General features: G+C 46.0%; 1 protein-coding gene across 1 annotated transcript; it reads right to left on the minus strand.

Annotated features, from left to right (window-relative positions):
* Nucleotides 1-1,089: 1,089 nt before the first annotated feature.
* On the minus strand, nt 1,090-5,267 carry IZUMO2 (IZUMO family member 2). The gene is given in 4 exon segments (XM_079907317.1): nt 1,090-1,236; nt 4,540-4,614; nt 4,812-4,986; nt 4,990-5,267. Coding segments are annotated over 4 exon segments (405 nt in total). The 5' UTR covers nt 5,044-5,267; the 3' UTR covers nt 1,090-1,135.
* Nucleotides 5,268-19,639: the final 14,372 nt, after the last annotated feature.

Raw genomic sequence — 19,639 nt, forward strand, 5'->3', positions numbered from 1 at the left:
GACACTTGATATGATTTCAATTTTCTTAAATATACCAAGGCTTGATTTGACCCAAGATATGGTCTATCCTGGAGAATGTTCCATGTACACTTGAGAAGAAAGTGTATTCTGTTGTTTTTGGATGGAATGTCCTATAAATATTAATTAAGTCCATCTTGTTTAATGTGTCATTTAAAGCTTGTGTTTCCTTATTTATTTTCATTTTGGATGATCTGTCCATTGGTGAAAGTGGGGTGTTAAAGTCTCCTACTATGAATGTGTTACTGTCAATTTCCCCTTTTATGGCTGTTAGCATTTGCCTTATGAATTGAGGTGCTCCTATGTTGGGTGCATAAATATTTACAATTGCTATATCTTCTTCTTGGATTGATCCCTTGATCATTATGTAGTGTCCTTCTTTGTCTCTTGTAATAGTCTTTAAAGTCTATTTTGTCTGATATGAGACTTGCTACTCCAGCTTTCTTTTCAGTTCTATTTGCATGGAATGTTTTTTCTATCACCTCACTTTCAGTCTGTATGTGTCCCTATGTCTGAAGTAGGTCTCTTGTAGACAGCATATGTACAGGTCTTGTTTTTGTATCCACTCAGCTGGTCTATGTCTTTTGGTTGGAGCATTCAATCCATTTACATTTAAGGTAATTATCAATATGTATGTTCCTATTACCATTTTCTTAATTGTTTTGGGTTTGTTTCTGTAGGTCTTTTCCTTCTCTTGTGTTTCCTGCCTAGAGAAGTTCCTTTAGCATTTGTTGTAAAGTTGGTTTGGTGGTGCTGAATTCTCTTAACTTTTTCTTATCTGTAAAGGTTTTAATTTCTCCATCGAATATGAATGAGATCCTTGCTAGGTAGAGTAATCTTGGTTGTAGCTTTTTCCCTTTCATCACTTTAAATAGGTCCTGCCACTCCCTTCTGGCTTGCAGAGTTTCTGCTGAAAAATCAGCTGTTAACCTTATGGGGTTAACATATAACCTTGTATGTTATTTGTTGCTTTTCCCTTGCTGCTTTTAGTATTTTTTCTTTGTATTTAATTTTTGATAGTTTGATTAATATGTGTCTTGGTGTGTTTCTCTTTGGGTTTATCCTGTGTGGTACTCTCTGTGCTTCCTGGATTTGATTGACTATTTCCTTTCCCATGTTAGGGAAGTTTTCGACTATAATCTCTTGAGTGGTCCAGTGGTCCAGTGGTCCAGTGGTTAGGACTCCACGCTTTCATTGCCGAGGGTGTGGGTTCAATCCCTGGTTGCGGTGCAGCCAAAAAATAAAAAAATTAAAAAAGAGAAGTGATGAGGAAAGTCCTTACCATTATAAGTCCCTTCCAGTTGATGGGTACCAACCTACCCATCCCCTTCCCCTTACCTCTAGGACCTCAGCTTCTACATCTCTCCCTCTCTCTCCACTCCAGCCTCCCTGGCCTCTTCAAGGTTCTGTGAATATGCCAATCACAGTCTCATCTCAGGCACTGCAGTCGCTGTCCTTTCTGCCTACAGCCTTCTAGCCTAGACTTCTACCCTTTCATAGCTGCTTCCCCCTCTCCTCCACATCTTTTCTCACGTGCTGACCTTTCAGTGACATCCTTCTTGACTGTCCTATTTTAACCTGCAAGCCCTGCTCCTATTCCCAGTACTCCCCATCCCCTGGTCCCTGCTTTATTTTTTTTCTCTGTAGTATTTTTCCCCATTTGACATGTTATATTTTACAGTAAAGGGTTAACTCAGCAGGTCTGAGTTTTCCAAACCCTGCACATTCCAAAAAAAAAAAAGGCTTGGTTCTTGCCTCGTTCCTGGGAGGTAATCTCTAAGTCCTTGGAATATCCCGCCTGTTAAGTGTGTCTTTCTTTACTTGGAAGCCTTGGGTCACATCACACTGTCTGTGCTAACAATGTGATTCATGGTGGTGGCCTTGGGCCAACACAGTAGCAGCTTGACCTCTGGTGGGGCTGGAGACAGAATAACTGAGAAAAGCCACTTGGGTGCTCCTTGCCTATGTAACCAACCCCAATAATATAATAATAGTTGGTAAAATCATTGGCCTGGACTCTTCAAAAATGTCATCATCATAAAAGACAACTGAATGCAATGCATGATCCCAGAACAGATCCAGCACTGAAAGAAAACTAGCCATGAAGGGCATGATTGAGACAGTTGGGGACATTTTAATGAGTTTGAATATTAGAGGATAGTATGGAATTGATTAAATTCCTAGGTACACTCACTGTGTAAGAGAATGTCTTTCCTTGTTTTTAGGAGATTGCCTGATTGCCTGCTGAAGAATTTAGGGTTGAAGTATCACTAAGTCTCAAATGGTACACACACACACACACACACACACACACACACACACCCCAAATGTGGCAATGGTTACCATACAGTGAAATGTTAAGAATGGTGTATAGGTGTTTATTGTACTACTCTTGCCACTTTTCTATCCATTTGAATTTTTTCAAAATATAAAAATCACTTTTTTTAAAAGGTGAGAGTTTAAAAATGACTGATGTTCAGGCCCCGCCCCCTGATATTCTGACTTAATTGGCATGGGCTGCTGCCTGGGCTCCTGGACTGTCTTAAAAGTTCCCGAGGGGATTCCAACCTGCAGCCTGAGTTGAGACCTCCTGCTCTAAGCTTTTTCTGTGAAGGTCCAGACAGTCAATATTTTCAGCTTTGAGGGCCATATGGTCATTGTCCCTACTCAGCTCTGCCTTGGAGAGCAAAAGCAACATAGGCAGTAAATACATGAATGGGTGTGGCTGTGTTCCAATAAAACTTTATTTGCAGATTTGGCCCCCAGGCTATATCTTGCCAATTCCTGCTCTAGACAGAGACGCAAGATGCAGCATAATCATCTTAATAACTAACATTTATTGAGCACTTACTGTGGGCTAACTGCACCTTCACAGACCTCTTTATGGTTCTCAGTGACTATGGGGTGAGTGCTATTATTCCCATTTTACAGATGAGCAAACCGAGGCACAAAGATGTTAAATAGCTTGCTGAAGGTTAGCCAGGCTTTGATTCCAGGGCAGTCCACCCTCAGGACCTCCACTGTAATTTCTACACCTCTCTCAAAGGTCTGGAATGAGAACCCAAACTCACTCCCTGTCCGCCAGCTGAGAACAGACCTTCCAGTGTTTAAAGTTCCCAGGAAGGGGCCTCGTCAAAGGGGACTATACACATTTGCATTTTTTTTTTGGACAGCTTTACTGAGACATAATTCACATACTATACAATTCACGCATTTAAAGTACACAATTTGGGGCTTCCCTGGTGGCGCAGTGGTTGAGAATCCACCTGCTAATGCAGGGGACACGGGTTCGAGCCCTGGTCTGGGAAGATCCCACATGCCACGGAGCAACTGGGCCCGTGAGCCACAACTACTGAGCCTGCGCGTCTGGAGCCTGTGCTCCGCAACAAGAGAGGCCGCGACAGTGAGAGGCCTGCGCACCGCAATGAAGAGTGGCCCCTGCTCACCGCAACTACAGAAAGCCCTTGCACAGAAACGAAGACCCAACACAGCCAAAAAATAAAAATAAATTAAAAAAAAATAAATAAATAAAGTACACAATTTAGCGGCTTTTAGATTATTCCCAGAGTTATGTAACCAACGCCACAATTTTAGAATATTCATTACCTCTCCCTGCCCCTGCAAAAGCCCTGCACTCCTTAGTGTGCATTGTTTTTTAAAGTTTCATATTCACTAAATGGTAGGGCAATTCTAAAAATTGAGATAAAATTTAAGTTTTTAATGTAATTAAAATGATTGTTATTTCCTCCTGATTCTGTGACTACTGCATATTCGTTATTAAAAAGGGGAGGGAGCGAAAAAGAAAAGGAAATGGAAATCCACAGCAATTTGACAAGCATAGGCAAGAAAAGCATACATCACCTTCTGTTCCCTTATCCTAGGACAACCGACATAGTATTCTGCGAATCTACCCACCTCCCCACCCCCATTCCTCTTTCAGGGCTCGCTTTATACAAACTACACACACACAAATATTTCATATCCTTAAAAAAAAAATGGTGGGCTCTTCCGTGGTGCCCTTCTCCCTGCTCCATCCCTCAAAGTGGGGTGAGGTTCCTGGGGCTTAGATCCGTCCTCCCACTCCAGTCCACAGAGCCCTCTACTGCCCTCCCGTTGGGAACTGTCTTAAAGGCCACAATGATTTCCAAGGACCAACCCTGAGAGTGGCGTCCCAGGAGCTGCTGAATACAAAACCAGGAGAAACCTCATGGGGTGATGGTTACGAATATAAGGGTCTAAGCTGGATGTCCCAGGTTCAAATCCTCAGCTCTGTTATTCCTAGCTGTGTGACTTTGGGTATGTCGCCTAACCTCTCTGAGCCTCAGCCTCCCCCTCTGTAAAGGGTAGATCACAATACCGCCCACCTTGATGACCTGTCCTAGACTTTTCTAGAACTCTGACACAGTAAAGGCTGTACAGCGTGTTTGCTTTTATTTTTACATCAAGAGAAGGCGTAATGAACCGGTGGAAAGGGAGGAAGGGAAAGGGGGCTGGAAAAAGGCTTTCCCTCTTAGCTCCTACCTCTAAGAGAATTAACCATTAAGTTGTTTGTTTGATTCTTGATAAAGGATGCCACAAGGTCCAGGTGCTCTATCCCTGGGGGCGAGAGGGGAGGAAATTCCAGTGGGTCCCTGCGAGAGCCAAGTGATCCCCCCCAGCTCCCTCCGAGATTGGCCCCGCCCTCCCCCTTGGGGGCGTGGTCCCCAAAGGGTCGGTCTCCCGGCCCAGCCTCGGGCTGCCCCACTGGTCCCTTTCTCCACCGTGCTAGGTACCCTCCCCTCCCCAGCACTCACCCACTCTCCCCACAAAGGCGTTCAGCGCGTAGTCCCGGAAGAAAGGCCCCTCCATGCCCAGCAGCAGGGCCCGAGCGCGGGCCTGCAGCTGCTTTTGATGGAAGCGGTCGGGGATGAGGGCGACGCGCAGCTGGCTCAGGGCCTCCCGCACCGAGTGGTCACAATGCAGGCAGCCTCAGCCTCGTCGGGCGCTCAGGTCCAGGAGCAGCAGAAGGGCTAAGGTCAGAGGCATGGCAAGGCCTTTGTGACTTCACAGAGAACCCGGTCGGCCCCGCCCCCCAGCCAGGGGCGGAGTCAGGGAGGCCCGGGGAGAAACACTCCGTGAGTGCGTGAGTGCGCAGGCGCGCGTTTGCTGAGCACCTACTTTGTGCCAGGCGTGGAGCTGGGAGCTAAGGAGAGAATCTCAAAAACCAGAGGTCTGCCCTGCCTTCTTGGATCTTACATTCATTCTTCAAACTTATGTGTATTGAGCACCTACTATGTGCCAGGTCTGCTCCAGGAGCTAGGGTTAGAGCTGAGAAAAACAGGAGATCCCTGCTCTTTTCAGAACTTACATTCTTCAATTCAACAAATATTTATTGAACACCTACTGTGTACCGGGCCCTGTCCTAGGCGCCTGATGGAGCACTGAGGCAAACAGACACAGTCTCTGCTCACGTGGAGTTTACAGTTCAAGACCTGTCAATGGAGCAGCCATTATCTCCAGCGGAGCGCTGGAGATAGACTGAATGAGATGGACACAGTTCCTGCTCATGGGGTTCCTTCTAGCAGGAGTGGAAGGATGTGCACGGGAGAGAAATGTAAAACCTAGTAAACAGATTAGTAAATAAGATCATGACAAACCGCGTTAAGTGCTGGGAAGTAAATAAACCATGTGATATATCGTGAGTTCCCAGTACGCTAGTGCCCGGAGGTCAGGGTTTGTGTTTCCTGCCCTTGTCCAATGCCTGACATGTCCTAGGTGCTCAATAAATATTTATTGAATTCAATGAATCCACAGAAGAGGAAAACGCACCCTGTTTTTTCCCTGGATTTTTTTTTTTTTTTTGGAAAAATCTTCAAACCTAGAGAAAAGCTACAGGAACAGTACGATAAACACTTGAATATGCCTTATTAACACTTGCATCCACTGTCTCTCTCTCTCTCTCTATGTATATATTATATAGAGATTGTTAATTTCGATTAAAAATGGGCAAAGGATTTGAATAGATATTTCTCCAAAGAAGATATAAGAATGGCTAATAAGTACGTGAAAAGATGTCCAACATCACTGAGCATTAGGGGACTGCAAGTCAAAACCACAATGAGCTACCACCTCACCCCCATGAAGATGGCTACTATCTAAAAAACAGAAAATAATGTGTTGGCAAAGATGTGGAGAAATTGGAACCCTTGTGCACTGTTGGTGGAAATGTAAAATGGTACCGCCGCTATGGAAAACAATATGGACATTCCTCAAATAATTAAAAGTAGAATTACTATATGATGAAGCAATTCCACTTCTGGATATACATCCAAAAGAACTGAAAGCAGGGACTGGAAGAGATCTTTGCACACCCATGTTCTTAGCAGCATTATTCACAAAAACTGAAATGTGGAAACAACCTATCAATTAACAAATCGGTAAACAAAATGTGGTATATACATGCAATGGGATATTATTCAGTCTTAAAAAGGAAGGAAATTCTGACATATGCGACAACACGGATGAACCTTGAGGTCATTATGCTAAGTGGAATAAAGCCAGTCACAAAAGGTAAATACTGTATGATTCCACTTATATGAGGTATTGAGAGTACCTAGAGCAGTTAAATTCACATTCAGGATATTTAACATTGGCTTGATCGGTTCAACCATATTCAGACTTTCGTAAATGCCTCCTGACTCTTCTCTGCTTCAATATCACCTCCTCTGAGAAGTCCTCCCAGATTACCCCCTCCCTGTAAAGCATGCCTGCCTCTTTACTCTCTATTTTAGGGATCGGCAAACACTTTCTGTAAGGAGCCAGGTTGTAAATATTTTCGGCTTTGCCGTCCATAGTTCTCTTGCTACTGTAACAGGAAAGCAGCCACCAACAATATAGAAATGAATAGATGCAGCTGTGTTCCAATAAAACTTTATTTATAGACACTGAAATTCGAATTACATATAATTTTCACGTGTCACAAAATATTCTTCTTTTGACTTTTTTCAACCCTTTAGAGATGTAAAAGCCATTTTCAGCTGAGGAGTCATGGTTTGTCATTAACTCTAATTATCCTGTTAGTTTCTGCCGTAGCTCTAATTACAATTTATAATTCTTTTTTTGTCTTTCTCCTATATCTCCAATAAACCCCTTGAGGCGAGGAACCACATGTATCTTGTTCACCAGTATGTCCCCAACCCCTAGGAGGGAATTTGTAATAGATTTAAACTTAGATTTAAAAAAATGGAGCCTCAATTCAGTTATTGGGAACCCTTTAAACATGTTTGGAACAACGTAAGTATGGGAATCTACCTCTTCTACTGTAAATGTTATGAAATCTAAGTAGAGATCAAATGTTTTTAGTGAAAAAATTAGTGTCCGCATTGACCTGGGCTGTCCTGAGAACATTTTGAAGGCTTAGTACAATAAAAGGTAAAAAAACTCAATTATTTTTATATTGGTTGCACGTTGAAGTGATCGTTTTTTGGGCCTATTGGGTTAAAGAAAATATTATAATTAGTGTCACCTGTTTCTTTTTACCTTTTTAATTTGGCTAGCAGAAAGTTTGAAATCACATGTGGGGCTCGAATTATATTTAAATTGGACATCGCTGGTGCCTAATAGGTATCATTTGAATTGAATTAGGTGTGATTAAAGTAACTGGGGTTAATGGGGAGAATCACTCAAGTTGTAATGAGGAGATTAGACCACAAGGGGGTGCTCACACCACACTGAAATTCTCTTTTTCCCACCTGAAAATCTCACTCTTGGCTTCCTGCTGCCCTCGCCTAACCTTTCCCAGGATTAGCCACTTATAATAATAGCTAATGCGCTGCAGATGATACTTTGAGATACGAACCGAGATTTGAACTTGCCCGGCCTTTCCCCTTCCCCCATTACCATGCCGCAGGCAGGCAGTAGTGAGTCAAGGGGCTATTTGCCCCAAGGTAAGGAGTTGTCAGAATGGGACTGAAAATAAATGTGGGGAAACAAAAGCTGCAAATTCCTCCGCTTCTAAGCCCCAAAGCCTCAGGTCCAGGTGGGAGGCAGGAAGAATCTGGAAGCAGAACCGGTTTTGTTTCTCTGATGATGTAGTCACGCTAAAGGGCCATTTGGTAAAACTTCGTTAACTTAATTACCTGCGGATTTCACAACCTGGCAATTCCACTGTCTTTGGTGAAGAGGCTGAAGAAGTTCTCACGCTCGCCCATCAGGGGCAAAGATGTTCATCCCAGTGCTGTTTATAGTGGGGGCGGGGGGAGAGGGTGAAAGGCAAGCTGGTGTCCATCACTGGGGAGGAGGAGGTGCAGGGGAGGGTGGAGGTCCAGGACGGAGGAGTCTGTGGGTGCGAAGCAACAGACCAGGCTGTGCACACAGCAAGAATGCATCTGAGTGAAAATAGTAAGAAACAACCCAATACTGTTGATATAAATGTAAAATTTATATGTCCCAAACAAAAATACACAATGTGTAAGAGCACCTACACACGAAAGAACCACAATAAACATGATAAAATAGCGACTCTGGCTGGGAAGGAAAAGGAAGCAAGTGGTGAGGGCAAAATGGAGTAAATGAATAAGAAATAAATAAAACTAACACTGGCTTTTGTATGAACCAGGTGGTTAAGTGTGCCTCTGGGGTCAGACTGCCCACTTTAATTAATTAATTAAAATTAAGCTCTGCCTCTTAATTACTGGGGGCCCTCCGTGAAATTAGGTAATTTCTCTGTGCCTCAGCTGCCTCATCTATAAAATGGGATAATAGGAGTGCTGACATTACATTACGGGGTCGTCCCGACAAGAATGAAATAACATAAAATGTATAAAGAGTTTACATAGTACACAGCAAGTGCTATTACCTGCCGGCTATTTTTTATACCTTTTATGAACTGACGATTATTTACTTAATCTTCTGCACCTGAGGTTGTTAGAAATGTAAGGGAAAAGGGAGGCCCTCTGAGCTGGAGGGGAGAGAGATGCGAGAAGGAGAGAAAATAAAAAATTTGGACGTGAATGCGGGGCCTTCTGAGTCTGGCAGAGGTGAGGCGACATGAAAGATGCATGCTGTATCAGTGTGGGCTGGGTTACGCTGCTGTAACAAAGAGCACAAATGTCTCAGTGGCTTAAAACAGCAAACTTATTTTTTTGCTGTGTCATTACGGTTGGCTGGTCAGAACTCTGGGGCGGGGAAAAAAGAGGAGAACCCACAGTTGTTCTTAAATGCTTCCACCCTCAAATGACACCTGCTTGTTGGCCAAATTGAGTCACAAGGCCACATCACCCTTCACAAGAGTGAGGAAGAATGATCTTTTATGGGCCCAGAAGGATTGAGAGTTGGAATATTTGTGAGCAGCTTGACTGACCAGCTCAAAACCCTCTTTAAACTTAGGGACCTGAGAGCTGAGAAACTCATCCTGAACGTCTGGGGCTTGCTCAGAAAGAAGACAAACCTGTCAGAGAAGTTCCCTCATGCCATCAGGGTGGGGCAGTGTAATAGTCACCTACTGCTGTAACAAAGTACTGCCCCCCCCCCAAAAAAAAACAACAATAAGCATTTGTTATCTCACAGTTTCTGTGGGTGAGGAATTGGGAAGTGGCTTAGCTGGACTGCTCTGGCTCAGTGTCTCATGACGTCAGCTTGGGCTGCAGTCATCCATCAGAAGGCAAGACTGAGGCTGGAGAACCTGCTTCGAAGATGGCTCACTGGCAAGTTGGCCCTGGCTCTTGGCAGAACGCCTTGTGTCCTTGCTATGTGGGCCTCCCCACAGGCTTCTCAAAGGTCCACAGGATAGAGTATCTGGCTTCCCACAGAGTGAACATTCCAAGAGAAAGCCAGGAGGAAGTCATCATGTCTTTTGTGACTGACCTAGCCTCCGAAGCCACACACCATTACTTCTAGTATATTCTGTTAGAAGCAAGCCATTGAGTCTGGCTCACATTCAAAGGAAGGGGAATCAGCCTCCACCTTTGGAAGGGACGAGGGTCAAGGAATTTGTGGATATGTTCTAAAACAGCTGCTGGCAGCCGTATGGTGGAATGGTGGTGTGTGCTTTTGGCCATCAGAAGCCTCCGTAAACGTCCTATAGGCTCCGGGGCACAAAGGAAATGGGGTAGAGACTGCTGGTTGCCACCCAAATCGGATCCCCCCTTGAGCATGCGTTAAGTACCACACATCTTCCTAGCTACTCATATACGTTCATTCAAGTCATTCTCATGACAACCACACGAGGTCATAGAACAATACCTTACATGTATTGAGCCCTTCCTAAGTGTCAGGCACAGTCCTAAGTGCTTTACACGTATCAACTCATTTAATCTCACGACTCAGTGAGACAGGTACTGTTTTGACTCCCATTCATAAGTAGGAAACTGGATCAGAGAGGTTAAGTAACTATTCTAAGGTGGCACAGCTAGTTAGTGGGAGGGCTGGGCTTTGAACCTGGGCAGTCCGGTTCCAGGGTCCAGGCTCTAGAACACAACTCTGTATTATAAAGAAAAGACTTTATGCGCACATTGTGATTGTAAAAAGTGGTACCCGCGGCTCAGATATTTTCAGAGGTTTTGCTGTGCTCCGTGAACCTTGTAAAGTAATTGACATAAAATAGTGTATCGCCCAAATGAAGGCATGACTTAGCATATTTAATGGGCATGCCTCTTTTTTTAAAAAAAAATCACCATTTGACAGATGTGAAAACTGAGGCTTAGCAGGGTCAAGCCACTTGTGCTGGGTCGCGCAGGTAGAGACAGAAGCAGGAGTCGGACCGGGCAACCAGGTTGGGGTCCTGACCATGAGCCCCGCTGGGCAACACTAATGGCCCTGTTTGGCGTTGGCTGAGGCAGGCAGAAAAGAATGCCAGGGAAACGGTTGGAGGGATTTGGCTTTGAGCCCGGTGGAGGAGGAGGTGGAATTAGAAGAGGCCGTGCCAGCGCCTGGGGTGGGGATGGGGGAGGGGGGCTGTTTCCCACCATCCACTGTCCGTGCCCAGCCCCCTCCCCAGTCCACATCGCGTGGCTCCAGAAAGAGTGGCCTGTTCCCTAGCGCTGCCGTGGGAGGAGAAATTGGGACAAGCTCTTTGGAAAGCTGGCAGGATCTACAAGAGCTGGCCGTCCGCGTGTCCCCTCTGTGTGTACCGGTGAGAAACGGGTGCACGCGGCCGCCAGGGGACACGAATGCCCACAGTCCCCACTCTGTGAGGATCCCAAGCCGGAAACCACCCAAATGTCCGTCAACAGGAGACTCACTAGATAAACCTACTGTGTTTTTTTGTATTGATTAAAGTGCATTCCTGTTTTCATGGGTTTTTTTTTTCATTTAAAACTAATAAGTGCTTCCCTTCGTTTTCTAGTAACTCGGTGTAAATATCAGGTGTTGCAGCTTTACGGTTTTTTAAAATTTTTTTTAAATTTTTTTAATTGAAAAATTATTATTATTTTTTCATTGACATTGTCTTTGTAAAATATTTTAGATACCGTATTCTTTTTTTTTTTTTTTGCGGTACGCGGGCCTCTCACTGTTGTGGCCTCTCCCTTTGCGGAGCACAGGCTCCGGACGCGCAGGCTCAGCGGCCATGGCTCACGGGCCCAGCCGCTCCGGGGCATGTGGGATCTTCGCGGACCGGGGCACGAACTCGTGTCCCCTGCATCGGCAGGCGGACTCTCAACCCCTGCGCCACCAGGGAAGCCCCATTTTCACCATTTTTAAGCGTACAACGTGGTGGCATCTAGCACATTCACATTGTTGTGCAGTCATCACCACCATCTGTCTCCAGAACGGTTTTCATCTTGCAAAACTGAAACTCAGTACCCATTAAACACTAAGTCCGTTTTCCCCCTCCCCTTAACCGCTGGTATCCAATATTCTACTTTCCGTCTCTATGAATTTAACTACTCTAAGTATCTAAGATAAGTGGAATCATGCAATACTTGTATTTCTGGGACTGGCTTATTTCACTAATGTCCTCAAGGTTCATCCATGTTGTAGTATGTGTCAGAATTTCCTTCCTTTTTTTCCTTTTTTCTTTTGTGGCTGTGCCCAGCAGCATGTGGGATCTTAGTTCCCCGACCGGGGATCAAACCCACGTCCCCTGCAGTGGAAGCGTGCAGTCTTAACCACTGGACCGCCAGGGAAGTCCCTTCTTCCTTTTTAAGGCTGATGGATATGACATTGGTTGGATAGACCACATTTTGTGTATCCGGTCATCCATCAGCAAACATGTGGATTGCTTTGACATTACATGTTATGTCCTTTTCTGGATGTGTGTTATATTTCACAATAAAAAACTTCATAACTAAATAATGTGCATCAAAAAACTAACAGTAGAGTTGCCATATGACCCAGCAATCCCACTCCCGGACATATATCCAGACAAAAGTACAATTAAAAAAATACACGCACCCCTATGTTCATAGCAGCATTGTTCACAGCAGCCAAGACATGGAAACAACCTAAATGTCCATCAACAGATGAATGGATAAAGAAGATGTGGCATATATATATGGATATAACTGAGCCATAAGAAAGAATGAAACGATGCCATTTGCAGCAACATGGATGGACCTAGAGATGATCACACTAAGTGAAGTGTGTCAGACAGAGAAAGACAAATATCATATGATATCACTTATATGTGGAATCTAAAATATGACACAAATGAACTTATCTATGAAACAGAAACAGACTCACAGACATAGAGAACAGACTTGTGGTTGGCAAGGTGGAGGGGGCGGGGGAAGGAAGAATCGGGAGTTGAGGATTAGCAGATGCAAGCCATTATATACACAAGGGATAAACAACAAGGTCCTACTGTATAGCACAGGAAGCACTATTCAATATCCTGTGATAAACTATAGTGGAAAAGAATATGAAAAAGTATGTATACGTGTATATGTAAAACTGAATTACTTTGCTGTACAGTAGAAATTAACACATTATAAATCAACTGAACTGCAATTTAAAAATTAAAATTAAAATTAATGTGCAGTGTTATTTGCTGAATTAATAGTGTACACACTGTCTCTCTCACACACACATGCACACGCACACGCGCACACACACACACACATCCTGGCCTGGGCCTTGGTGTTGCCCCGAGGCAGAGCTGGGGCCCATCACCTGGGGCATCTCTGGGGTCACTTCTGCCCTGGTTCAGTGAGTCTCACACCCACAGGGTGGGGCACTGTTACACCCACAAGCTACTGTTACACCCACAAGCTCCAGGCTCCAAATACTGTCACACCCACTGTCCGGGTTCCTCTCAACTCTTGTCACCCAGGCTGGGTGGGGGGCTATGACATTTCTGTTCAGACTTTGGCTCTGAGGCTGCTCCTGGGGCCAGAGCACCCCACACCCTCCCCAGGTCCTTCCTGTTCTTCAAGCTCTGTCCCTCACTCTGTTTTTCTCTCTTTTTGCCTTTCCCTTTGTCTGGTCTCTGTCCTCCATCTCTGGATCTCCATCTTCCTGTGTCTCTCCTTTTCCTTGGCTTACTTTTTCTTTTCTTTCCTTCCTGGCATCCTTTAACCTCTGTTCGGGGAGCCACACACTTGCTGTGTGACCTTGAGCAAGAGCCTTTGCCTCTCTGTGCCTCAGTTTCTCATCTGTACCACAGTGCTTGCAGGGCCAATGTGAAGCTGGAGGGAGTTACCATGTGTCCCAAGGGCATCTGGTGTACAGCTAGTGCTCAATCAAGATCACAGCCAACATTGGCAACTCTGTGCCAAGCCCTGGGCTAAGATTTAAGACATAATGATTCATTTACCCCTCACAGTATCCCTATAAAGGAGGTAAGGTATTGCCCCCAGTTTACAGATGAGGAGACTGAGGTTTACAGGCTAGACTTGCCCAAAATCAAACAGCGAGTAAGTGGTGGGGCCAGAATTTGAATATAGGTCACCTGGCCCGACCCCTAACCCTAAGCTATGAGACTTCTAGAGTATTAATTGTTATGTTTATCAATAAATATCAGAATTTCTGAGGTACTACTGACACCTGGGGCTGTATGATTCATCGTGTGGGGGCCATCCGTGCACTGTAGGATGTTCAGCTGCATCTCTGGGTTCCATCCACGAGATGCAAATATCACCCCCATAAACATAAGCCGAAAGCAGCAGGAGAGGTATTTCATTGATCTACTCAGAAATTCTGATTGGGGAAGACTCAGACTCTGTCCACTCCCCTAGCCTCCTCCCTGGCCTCCCTGCCTCCAGTCTCCCCAACCAGCCCATTCCCTCCAGGACCCCAGAGCTGATCCTGCCCCTCCTTTGCTCACAGCCCTCTCATAACTCCCCAGTGGCCCCAGGACAGCGCCCAGCCCTTCATTGGAGACACCTGGCATCACCCTCTCTTGCACGTCTATATCACCTACGCCCACGAGAGGCGGGCACTCGGGGATAGTCTGACTCACACCTCCAGACTTTGTGCAGGCAGGTCCCTCTGCCCAGAATGCCCTCCCCATTCTCTCCTTCCCCACCTGCCCAGTGGACTCAACTCCATGCCTGAGTCACAGCCTGGCATGTGCCCTTTGACCAGCTACTCCAGTCTAGGAATTCAGCCTTCAGATAACAGTCACACATGAACTTGAAGAACCAAGCACATGGATATTCACCTCAGCACTGCTAATCCTAGCAGATTAGAGGGGAAATAACCCAAATGTTCATCAGGAGGGGACTTCAGATAGATTCCAGGGAATAGACTGTGGATGGAAGCGGAGAGCCCAGCAAGGAGGCAATAGATAAATCAGGAGGTGATGGTGGGCTGGACCAGGGTGGTGGCAGCTGGGTAATGGGGAGTGGTGGAAACTGGAACATATTTTTGAAGGTACAGGCTACAGAACCTATTGACAAGTTGGTTATGAGATGTGAGAGAAAGTGAGGAATCCAGGATGACTCCAGAGGTTTTGGCCTGGAAGGATGGACCTTCCTCCCCCTGAGACAGGGAGACAGAGAGGAGGAGGTCTAAGGATGGTGGGGTAGGCTGAATAATGACACGCCCCCCATAGATGGCCAGGGCCTAATCACCAGAATCTGTGAGTATGTGACTTTACATGGTAAAAGGGACTTTGCAGTGGTGAGTTACATGAAGGATCTTGAGGCAGGAAGATGATTCTGGATGACCTGAATGGGCCCAGTATCATCACAAGCGTTCTTATAAGAGGGACGCAGGAGGACCAAAGGCAGTAGTATGAGATGTAACCATGGAAACAGAGGTTGCAATGGGCCATGAGCCAAGGTGTGCAGGCAGCCTGTAGAAGCTGGGAAAAGGCAAGGAGACAGATTCTCCCCTCAGAGCCTCCAGAGGAACCAGCCAACAAGCCCTGTCGACACCTTGATTTTAGCCCAGTGAGACTGATGACAGACTTCTGGCCTCCAGAACTGGAAGAAAATAAACTTGTGTTGTTTGAAGCCACGAAATGTGTGAGAATCGGTTACAGCAGCAACAGGCAACGAAGACAGAGGGGGAGAGGTTAGGAGTTCGGCTCGGGACAGGATGAAATGTCTGTTTGACACCCATGGGGAAATGTCAGGTGGACAGGTGGGTGAGTCTGGGGTTTAGAGGAGAGGTCTTGTTGTGAACTAATGAATGAATGAAGTCATCTCGGTCACTCCAGAGGGATCAACGGCTCCCTGTCTGCTCTCCCTACCCTGCCCCCGCCAGTCCATTCTCCATTCTTTGCTGTAGGGACCCTTCTGATACAAAATCCCATCCTGTCCTCTCCGCTTAAAGTGTCCGGAGGCTCCCTGTGAGCTCAGGATTCAGTCCACATTCCTCGCCACTGAGCCGTGCCCACATGTCCAGCCTCACCTCACGCTCCATCCTGCTTCCCTCCAGCTGCACTGACCTTTCTGTTTTCTGCGTGAACCTTGTATCTTCCTGTTACGGGACCGTTGCCTATGCTGTTCCCTCTGCCTGGACCACCTTTCCCTCCCGTTCTACCTAATAACTCCTACTCACTCTTCAAGTCAAAGCTCAATAAGGACACCTCCTCAGGGAAGCACTCTGGATGGTCCCAACAAGGTCAGATCCCTCTGTTACATATTCTCAGAGCATCACGCGTCTTTCCATGGAAGCCGTCGGCAGGGAGGGGATTTTACATAAGAAGGAAGCTCTAAGAGGACAAGAACTTCCTGCCTGCTGCACCCCCAGCATCTAGAGCAGCACCTGGTACACAGTAGGTGTTCAATAAATATTTGTTGGATGAGTGAATGAATGAGCAAATGTATGAATGACAAAAATAACAAGGATGTGTACTGACAGCCACGGACTCAGAGAGGAAGGGATAAATGTAAACCCTTTGGCAAAGGAAGTATGGGCTGGGGATGGTGTGAGGGGAGAGGAGGAGACGGATTTGGAGAGAAAGAATGATAATAACCTTGGCCGAGAGAAGGAAATCCAGCCAAGAGAGTGGAAGCTTAGTCCAGACCTAAAAGGTCTCCCCCCCTTTTTTTTTAAAGAAGATGTTGGGGGTAGGGGTTTATTCATTAATTTATTTATTTTTGGCTGTGTTGGGTCTTCGTTTCTGTGCGAGGGCTTTCTCTAGTTGTGGCAAGCGGGGGCCACTCTTCATCGCGGTGCGCGGGCCTCTCACTATCGCGGCCTCTCTTGTTGCGGAGCACAGGCTCCAGACGTGCAGGCTCAGTAGCTGTGGCTCACGGGCCCAGTTGCTCCACGGCATGTGGGATCTTCCCAGACCAGGGCTCGAACCCGTGTCCCCTGCATTAGCAGGCAGATTTCAACCACTGCACCACCAGGGAAGCCCCAGGACTCCACTTTTAAGCTGCATTGTCCAATGTGGCAGCCAGTTGCTACCTCTCACTCTTCTTTTTTCTTAAAATTTATTATTTTTTATTTATTTACTATTGGCTGTGTTGGGTCTTCGTTGCTGTGCGCAGGCTTTCTCTAGTTGCAGCGAGCAGGGGCTGCTCTTCGTTGCGGTGCGTGGGCTTCTCACTGCGGTGGCTTCTCTTGTTGCGGAGCACGGGCTCTAGGCGCGCGGGCTTCAGTAGTTGTGGCTCGAGGGCTTCAGTAGTTGTGGCTCGCGGGCTCTAGAGCGCAGGCTCAATAGTTGTGGCACAAGATAAGGAAAGGCGCACCATGCAGGTGAGGCAGGAGATAGACGGGCTGCAGGCTGAGCCGCTGGAATTTATCCTCTGTGGACAAATACTCCAAGATGAAGACAATAGCAGGAGAGAGGAGCTGAGCCGTGCCCAGATAAGAGATAAGTAGACCACATATTTCTCATTCTCAAGGTCAAGGAGACCTTCCCAACTACACATGTACAGAAAGGCTCCTCAGAGGTCGAAAAGGGAGGGGACGCCTTCCCATAGTAGGTGCTGTCAACCTACCCATAGGCCTCTTTGCTAGAATCCATCTTGGCTAAGAGATGTGCGCGCACGCAGGGGAGGACCCTGAGATATACGAAATACAGACTCAGAGCCAGGCAAAGCAAGATGATTGACCAAGGAAACCCGGAAGAATTGTCCCATATAAGTGATTCAAACTACCATGAGGGCGCGACTCCCTCTCTGAGCCCACTCATTTGAGTCTATTCACACGTACCCTTTTTCCTCCTAATAAACCATTTACTTGTTTCACTACTTTCCGTCTCTTTGTGGGAATTCATTTCTACACAGCTGATGGGCCAGGGCCTTGTCACTGGCCAATGGTCCCTGGTGGTCTAGTGGCTAGGATTCAGCCTTCTCACCGCCATGGTTTGACTTCAATCTCTGCCTGGGGAACCGAAATCCTGCTTCAAGCAGCTGCAGGCTGAGGCTACCTGGGATCACAGGGACTTCTGTTTTGTTCGGTGCTGTATCCCCGGCGCCTGGCACACAATAGATACCCAGTATATATATTTATTGGATGAATGATGAATGAATGCATGAAAGAACGAGTAAGTGCAGGAATGGAGTAACCAGGACACGTGCTTGTCTTTTGAAGATAGTAATGGAGGGTTAGAGTCCCGGCTGTGTGGCTTCGGTCAGGCAACGTCAGCTTCTTGGGTCCTGGTAGCCAAGGGGAAGAGAATTTGGGTAGATGGAAAACCTGTTTATAATGATCTGACCCTGGAACTTAACTCTGGTTTGCCCGTAAACACAAAATACTTCTTGCTCAGTCTCAGTTATGCCAACTGTTCCAGGGGTGTGGCTGGCATGTACATTGAGAGATTTTGCTCCATCGTACTCTGAGATCATCAGAAGAGTTGACCGCGATTTTGGAAAAAGATCCCACGTCTGACAGCACAGTATCTCCTGGTTTTTGACTTCATACGTATCCCCATGTCAGGCTGGGTTTCTAGCTGTTGCTTTCATGTTGATTGTTATCCATACATTGTTATCCATGCAAGCCCTGGCTACTTCTTTATGTAGGCTGGGTCTCAAACTTTAATGAACATATAACTCCTCTGGGGGGAGGCTGTTCAAAGGCAGATTCTGATTTACAGGGTCTGGGATGGGGCTGGGGAGTCTGCATTTCTAACAAGCTTCTCAGAGTTGCTATGCGGCCGGTCCATGGATTGCACTTCCAGAGTAAAGTTCTGGGGTGGGGTTTCTCAGCCTCTGCACTACTGACATTTGGGGCCAATGATGCTTCATCGTGGGGCAGCCCTGTGCATCGTAGGATGTAGCAGCGTCCCTGGGCTCTACCCAGCAGCACTCCTTACCAGTCATGACAATTGTCTTAGTCTGTTTGGGCTGCTATAACAAAATACCATAGATAGGTAGCTTATCAACAACAGATATTTATTTATCACAGTTCTGGAGGCTGAAAGTGGAAGATCAGAGTATCAACACGGTTGGGTGAGGGTCACAGACTTCTTATTGCATCCAAACATGATTGTAAGGGTAAGGGGGTTCTTGGGGTCCCTTTTAGAAGGGCACTAATCCCGATTGTGAAGGCTCCATCTTCATGACTTAATCACCGCCCCAAAGTCCCACCTCCAGGTACCATCCCTTGGGGATTAGGATTTCAACATATGAATTTTGGAGGTACACAGACATTCAGACCTTAGCAACAAACAAAATGGTCTTCAGACATTGTCAAGTGTCTCCTGAGTGACACAATTGCTCCCTGTGGAGAATCACTGATCTAATTAGAAAAAGATCAGAAAAAGTTTGACAACTCTTGTTCTAGAATGTTCTTAGCAGCCTTATTGTAATACCCCCAACTGGAAATTACACAAATACCCATTCACAGTTGGATGAATAAATAGACAGTGTTGTATTCGTACAATGGAATGTCATCCAGCAGGGGCTGACAAACTTTTTCTGTTGAGGACCAAATAGTAAATATTTTCAGCTTTCTGGGTCATATGGGCTCTGGCACAGCCATTGAGGCATGCAAGCAGCTACTGACAACAGTAGATGAATGGGAGTGACTGTGTTCCAATAAAACTTTATTTATACAAACAGTCAACAAGCTGGCTCTGACCCCCAGGCTGTAGTTTGCCAACACCCACCATACAGCAATGAGAATAAACAGTCCACAACATAGAACCTTGATACATTATGTTAAATGAAAGGGGTACAGACTGTCCAATTCCATTTATATGAAATTCAAGAACAGGAAGAACCGAAAGAAAAAAAAAGAGAGAGAGATGAAAAGAGAAAAAGAACAAGAGGAACTAATCTATGGCAATAGAAGTGAGGACAAA

The sequence above is a fragment of the Stenella coeruleoalba genome (genome assembly GCF_951394435.1).
Source record: "Stenella coeruleoalba genome assembly, chromosome: 20".
NCBI lineage: Eukaryota > Metazoa > Chordata > Mammalia > Artiodactyla > Delphinidae > Stenella > Stenella coeruleoalba.